The sequence below is a fragment of the Cariama cristata genome, unplaced genomic scaffold (assembly GCF_000690535.1).
Source record: "Cariama cristata isolate BGI_N322 unplaced genomic scaffold, ASM69053v1 scaffold12307, whole genome shotgun sequence".
NCBI lineage: Eukaryota > Metazoa > Chordata > Aves > Cariamiformes > Cariamidae > Cariama > Cariama cristata.
The window spans coordinates 64,322-71,732 of record NW_009624996.1 but is presented as its reverse complement, the minus strand read 5'-3'; the positions used below and the strand labels follow the sequence as shown (position 1 = coordinate 71,732).

At 45.6% G+C, this 7,411-nt stretch overlaps 1 protein-coding gene across 2 annotated transcripts in view; it reads left to right on the top strand.

Annotated features, from left to right (window-relative positions):
• Positions 1–1,137: 1,137 nt before the first annotated feature.
• KCNMB2 (potassium large conductance calcium-activated channel, subfamily M, beta member 2) overlaps positions 1,138–7,411 on the top strand; it is a 16,634-nt gene continuing 10,360 nt past the window's right edge. For both annotated transcript variants that reach the window (XM_009703437.1, XM_009703436.1), the window contains exon 1: positions 1,138–1,242. In XM_009703437.1, coding sequence (XP_009701739.1) covers positions 1,187–1,242 — 56 coding nt within the window. In that variant the 5' untranslated portion in view covers positions 1,138–1,186. The remainder of the gene's footprint in view (positions 1,243–7,411) is intronic.

Here is a 7,411-nt window from a genome sequence, read left to right as displayed (position 1 = left end):
CCCCCAGTGTATGACAAACTTCAGTGTTAAAGTATTTGGTATCTGGAATAGTTCTTTTTTTTTTTCTTAAGCCTTTCTCTGAATGCAGTAAAAGCATGAAGTGCTGTGCCATGAAATAATGCAAAGCACAGCCCTCACCAGGAAGAGCCCAGTTCTCAGAGCTCGAGATTTTAACTGAGTCTCACTAAAACCAGGACCAGATTAGTAGGGGCTACAAGGGGATCTGTAGCCACGCTAGCAGGTCCAATACAGCCTGTGCTTCCAGCCTGGCAATGAAGTTACCATCTGGAAAGATGGTTGCTCACTTTCAGTTGATCTAGGGTAACCAAAATCTGCTAGAAATGACATAGATATAGTGAAAGTGCCTTGAATCAGGGCAAGAGAGCAGCAGCACTTCTTGAGAAACTTTCAACTCTGTGTTTCTGATTCCATGAGATCTAACTGGAGTACAGGGCTCAGGTTCAGCCCTTAAAATGAAACCCCTCAGACTTTTCCCCTCTTCAGGAGACTCTGAGAGCCTGAGAGAAGGCAGCAGGTCTCATACCCTGCTGTGAGACAAAGAAGCCGCTGAGCAGGAATCTAACTGGTCTGGCCAAATGGCCTTGGGACAGTAGTTTCTCTGTGGGAAAAGACATCTTTGTCACATCAGTTACATTTCCGCAAAATGCTGCATTTATATCTCATACTTGTGCCACATTCAGACACCTTCCTTGAGAGCCTCAGCTTACTGAGAGCTGCAGTACAACCGAAAAAAAGTAATGAACGTATATGATGTGCTTAAACAGTAGGCACTTTGTCCCCCCAAAATACTGCCATGAGAACACTGGATGCAGCTATTACTTTTTCTTAAACTACTGATGATTTCTTGTCCATGGTGCAAATCCTTTGCAGTGTGGGGCATAGCTAAGCCGGATTAGCCAGGATCACATTTTACCATTGGGGCTAATGAAATTTATCCTTCATTCCCACATGCTGATCTGTCACCCCCATTATTTTACATCTCACCTTGAGTTAAGAAATGGTCCATCTTCAGAGCACGCTGGGCACGGCCACAGGGGATTTGGTAGACTGGATACAATGTGGTCTGCCATGTTGGATGGGCAATGACAAAAATTATCCCTCTTCCCCCAGGTCCTTCCATCGTCCCACTGCAGCGAGCAAAGCCAACACTGGGCAACCCTCTAAAATGTTTATTTGGACCAGTGGCCGGAACTCTACATCTTACAGACATGATGAGAAAAGGTAAATGGCATCTATGCTGATTGTCTTTTATGGGTTTGAAACTTTAGAAGCGTGGCCGGTATCTTCTCTTTAGCGGTGGCACTAGAGAGGTAGGAGGGATGCAAAGTATGTCCACCCCTTGCCTCTCACCCCCCCCGGCTACTGCTCCACTGCCACTCCTGCCACGAGTGCCAGGGTTAACGTACCAACCCAAAACAGAGTGGGAGGACAATACCAGAGGCATGGCCGTAGTCTTCCTTGTTCCCAGGACATCAGCAGCATGCCGTGACCATCTCTGAGGTCAGCACACACACATTGCACCTTTAAAAGCACACTAATCCCCAGGCACAGGTTTTCAGCCCCAGCTCCAACCCCGTCAAGCCTTTATGCCTTTTGCAGGTGTCCTGCTTCCAGCCATCGGCCCACACTGCGCCAGCACCCCCTCCAGACAACACACACACACAGTGCCTCCTCTCCCCTAGCCAGATCGTTGCCCTGCATAACTTTTATATACCTGCGTGATGCATCCAGCTGTCAGAGCTGTTTTCTGTTTATATGCATGCGTGTGTGAGGATGAGCGTGTGCGCAATACATTGCACAGCGTCTGGGGATGACGCGCAGCTTGAAAGTGAGCTGGTAGCCCACCAGCCCACTGTAAGTGGTGTTGCTGGAGGGAACAGGCTGAAGGAGACAGAGGAATAAATCAGTTACTGGATCTCCCAGGGGAGCAGGGAATTACACAGAAGAGAAGGAAAGGGAAAGCGAAGTTTCAAGTCCACAGACAAAGGCAGCACTCAGTTGGGAATGAAAGAAGTTAAATATCATTGATGAAAGAACAATTGTCTGTAATGCTCAGACTCATCCTTCCAAAATCTCTCTCCTTTGTAGTGAGATTTGCTGGACAGCTTGTCTTGTCACAACCGGACACATTTCCCTTTCTTTTCTTTTCTTTCCCCCTTCCCTCCCTTGCCTCCTCTCCTTCAGTTCCCCTTGCAGTCACTATTAAATGTAATCACAAAAAATCAGAGTCTGGTGAAACAAAAACAGAGGTCAATGTATCTACAGTGCCAATTAGCAAAACACACTCTTCAGTTATTCTAATGAGACATTACTACTTGCATCTGCTTGAGAAAATGTGCTCATGAGTTCAGGCAGCAGAGCTGCCCTCAGGACACTGAGTTTCTTTGGAGAACTGGCCCACTTGCTGAACTTTTCTGCAAAAGCTGCGTAGGTCTTCAGCTCTTTTGATAATCTGATCCCAAACAGATATTTTGAAGCCACAAAGGCCAGCTTGGCAGCAGGTTTCCATGGACTTTCAGTTGGAGCTGGTTATCTAACTGCCTCACATACTTCTGCAAGTCTCCTCTTTAATTGAATTTTCCCCAGGCTAATGTTCTTTTGCATTAAAACACCGTCATGGACAGGATGGTCCAAGGTTAGACACTTAGAGGAGATCTCTGCCCACACATTGGGCTGGCTGGAAGCTATGTGCTCGTGATTAGCACGGCCTTCAGTTCATACCATGCCTTTCAGTGGGACATATTAACTTGGGCTGAGCGCTGTGCTAAGCAGGGCTCACCTGTGTCTGGTCTGCTTAAACCCTGGGCAGAGCTTGTCCCTGCCTGCCTGCAGAAACAGGGAGGTAGGAAGCGGTATCTCTGTACTTACACACCAGCTGTGGTAATTTCAGGTGCCTTTTCAAGCCTTCAGGTGGGTTTATTTTCCCAGATGGTCCTGTAGAGCCGTGCAGAAGGAATTGTTCATACCCTGTGAGTGATTAATAAAATGCAGGAGAGAAAGGGAGGAAGAGAAAATGGAAATAGAGTGCTGACCGCAGCCTCAGGACTGCAGAAGAGAGGTGTGAACACAGAGCAAGTGTTGCTGGTGGGAGAAACTCATCCGCCAGCGTCTGGCCAAGATTTTAACATGTGTAAGGTCACCAGCAGCATCACTATATCAAACAGGCGGTGCATTTTAGAGAAATGACTTCCCCTAAATGACCCTTTCCGAGGAATTTTTGTTCTTTAAACTTCAGGCAGGAAGACTGTCATGTGGAGCAGCAAACTTGTCACCTAACACATGCTACAACCACAGACTTCTGAGGGATTGCACCGTAATAATAACCTGTGCAGCAGCGAGTCCCTTGCTGTGGAGGAATCACCTCCTCCTGGGTAAAACGTATCTCTCAGGCATCTCTTTTAGCAGGATCAAGCCCAAAATGTATGTCATTACTGTTTTAGACATCCGCTGTTCCCCAACCGCCACTTTTTAAACTTTGGAAACCTAGTCAAGCTCTCATAGTTTCTCAGCTGTCAGTTAGGCTTTCCACAATGTTGTACGCTTGGAAAACCAAAGTACTGGTTTGGTTTGGTTCAGTTTGGTCCACTTTGGTGGGGAAGAGGGAAGGAATTGAGTGAATGAAATCTGTAGGTATCCTTCTACAAACATCACTGAGACTTTTGAGAGCTCCAGAGAGATTTCTTGTCGCCTTAGCTCTAATAATAAAAACTGATGCAGCTAAATAGACCCTGTAAAGAAAAATGTAAAGACATTGGCTTCTGAGTAGAAAAATCCCTGAGCGTTGGGAGTTCTGCAGGTAAGATACAGGAGGGTTTTTTGACCCTTGCACTCAAGGATTTCTGATATCAGTAAACACCTCAACATGAGGTAATTTGAGTGATATCTGCGTAACAACTGTGATGTCAGAGAAGTGAATGTGAATTCAAAGTCATTCTGAATAATTCAGGCAGGCAGGTATCCCCATCTGACAAGCCTCATGGGCGTGCAGTGCCAGAGGAGGCAATGTCTCCCTCAGCACCACACCATCGTCCACTTGCAAGGGAAGAGAATTTGACGGTAGGTAATTTATGTTTATTTAAAAAAAAAAAAAAAAAAAAAGTCATTGCAGGTGCTTGGTTATTCTAGATTCCCAGTGAGGAAACTTGACTCCCTTTGCAGAGCTCCTAGATCTACCCATTTTGGAGCAACATAAGAACTGTTGTACTGGGTCGGAAGCGGCATTACTTTAGCCTCTCCTGCTCTACGTGGCAGTGCCCAGCTGCAAACTCTTTGCGTACGGGACCATTTCTAATACCTATCAATAGATTAATCACATCCCCAGAGCCATGGAGCAGTCCTGTGCCAGCAGAGCACAGAGCAAGTTGGTATGCCTCGTCCTTCACATAAGCGAGTGCTAAAAGGTCACGTACCTCATAATGCCAAATAAAGGTCTTGGCTGCAGCAAATATGGGCAGCTCTACAGAAGAGGTAGAACTTTATTAAGGCTGGTAGGCTCAGACCGGCATTGTAACTCTCCTTGGCTGTCTCGTGTTCAGGCTAACATAACCTGGGCTGCCTAATTTCATCATGCGGGTCCTCCCTAAGCCTTCCCCTGGAGATCAGGTAAGGAGCTGCTGACCACATTGCAGAAGGATCCCCGCACTGCTGCTGTGCGGAGAGATATGGAGAGGGAAATCTCTGCTCTGTCCCCCGCAGGCAGGGGCACGGCTGAGATCTCTCTGGCAGCTGAGCCCGGGTAGAGCAGCCAGCCCGTATCCTCTGAGCAATTTGGCAAAAGAAACATGAAGATTTAGCAGGGGAGAACTCTGGTTTGGAAATGAGCAAGGGAGCAAAGACCTTTTGTCTTTGGAAGCTTGCTTTCTATTAAATGTCTTTGCACAGAGCAGAAAGACTCCATGTTCTGACAGTTAGGACTTCTTTAAAAGCAAACAGCCTCTCTCAGTGTCGTATTTGGGGAGTTATCACAGGTCATCACAAGCATTAGATGGAGTCACCTAGAGGAGTAGTGTCTGGGATGCAGTGATCTGTACTTAAACACACTGCAGCAGTCAGCTAATTGTTACTGTGCAACCCTGGGATCCAAAATCAACCAGCTAAGCATGGCACTCTTCCAGCTCACCAAGCAGAAGGATGTCCCTGGACTATGCCAAAAGTTCACACGTACACAAAATCCCCCCCACAAAGCAGCACACGCACGTGTGCAGGCCACCGTTGCCGCTCCAGCTACGGAGATGCCGAGGCTACTCTGTTAGTGACAAAATCTTCTGTGCAACATTTCATGTCCCCCAAAACCAAGGCTCTTGGGGGCAAAAATGTGAAGTCTGGTAATAGCAGATATTCCTAGTATCATACAGAGAAAACTGGCATCTCCCCGGCATGGGCACAGGTGGGGAGGAGGAGGAGGGACGGTTACTCAGCGTGTCCCCGGGGCTGCGTCAGGGCCAGTGTGTCACACGCCGGTGAGTGCCACGCCACCGCACGCCTTGGTGTGTGTTACCAGACGGACTCCTGGCAGGGATTCCAGAGAAAAAAGCCCTCAGAAAGGTGCACCAGGCTACCACTTCTCTGTTGTTTGGAGCTTTGAATAACAAATATTTGCAAAAGAGCAACTGAATGACTGCTCCGAGCATGACCCCCGAGGCAGAGATTTATTTAGCTTTATTTACTATGGCAGGCGAACCTGGGAGATCCGCCTGGCAGGCGGTCACCACACACCATCCCCTTTGCCCGTCACCTGCCAGATAGATCATTTCTACAGCACGGCCTTCAGTCCATCCTTTCCTTACCTCTCATTGCACGTTTCTTGGCTCAAGGCCACATGGGAAGTATTTGTAACCATTCTCAATTAGCTATTTGTTTTTAAATTGTCCATTTGTATCCCTTTTATGTCCTAGCTGCTCTGATGACATTAGTGAGCAATTGCACTGTGTCTGTTCTATGTCTGCGCACTGACATAAGTTATGCTGTGTGATCGGTTAATGTGCTGGAACTGCATGACAATCTCTGCCTTCCTGCCTGCTTCCATTTGGGAGCAATGCAAATCCTAATAGCAGCTCTCAGACTTAAATACAGTTTGATAAATAATAATAGAAAAGTAACATTAGATTATTACTCTACATTACTTCTTTGAAGGCAATTGCATCTGCCAGTTCACAATATTTTTCTCCCCAACACCAGAGAAAAGTTTGACAGGCTGAATTACCATTTCATTTCCAACTAGGAAAACATTGACAAGCTTTAAAGGATGGTTTCAAAGAGAAACCATGGACATCTAAAGATATAAATTACAGTCGGATGAAGAAACCTTAACAACTCTTAGGTATGGGAGACTGTTGACTGCAGTACCATCTAAGGAAGATTTTTGCTATAAAACCCCACACCATATGTGTTTTTCCTGACTATGACTCATCGTCTAAATACATATTCAATTCCAGTTTCAGGGAGTTTATGATTAAACCTATTTTCTTGTGTCTACTGTGTTTATGTGTGATTTTACATCTGTCTTAACTCTGTTTCTTTGTCCCTATTAGTGAATGTACGTTATATGGTTGGTCTGACACAGTGTTTTTTTCCAAGGTTGAGTGAAACTTGGTGGTTTCAGCTTAAATGAGTGGTGGGTTTGCCAGAGCCCAAAGTGATGTTGATGTTGCTCACCTGCCATTTTGCAGACAGTAGAAGAGGAACTTCTTCCACGTGTACTACTATGTCCATGTTATGGTGGTGCCAGGGCTCAGAGGCGTGCGGTTCACATGCTTCGGGTGCTGCCTGGATGATTCAAAAGAACCGTAACAGAAAACACAGGAGATTTTGACCAGCCTCAGGTCTGTAAGTACATTTTAAACCCACAAAGTTTGAGTGTGTTTGAAATGTACTCAAATATTTCCTTCTTCACCATTGTGTCCTCATGACCCATTGAATCATCAAAGGCTCGGAGATGAAAGAAGGATTTATGGTTAGAAAACGCAAAGGACTCTCTGCTGAAGGGGGAATGGTTTGTTGTATATTCTTTTTTTTTTTTTTTTTTTTTTTAATCCCAGAACAAATAGCTCTGGTGGATAATTTTCTGCGAGGGTTTTCACTGTAATAAGTAACTGGGCTTCCAGAAAGCTATTTTATAAATAAAGTAAATAAGCTTCCAATCAAAAAACCCACAGAAATCAATTGCAAAATCCCCATAGTGTTTCATGAGCTTTGAGTCACACTCAGGTCAGAAAACTAGCCAAACCACTAGCCTGTAGAGAATCAAAAAAGAATGTGGTCCTTTCAGATTATTTTAGTATGGACTTTCTTCAGGCTGTTTTCTACATATGGTAGCATAAGACTTGTTACCATATTCAACTGAAGAACAGACACCTCATACACCTGAACATCTTCTAGTGGCCTAAGATGG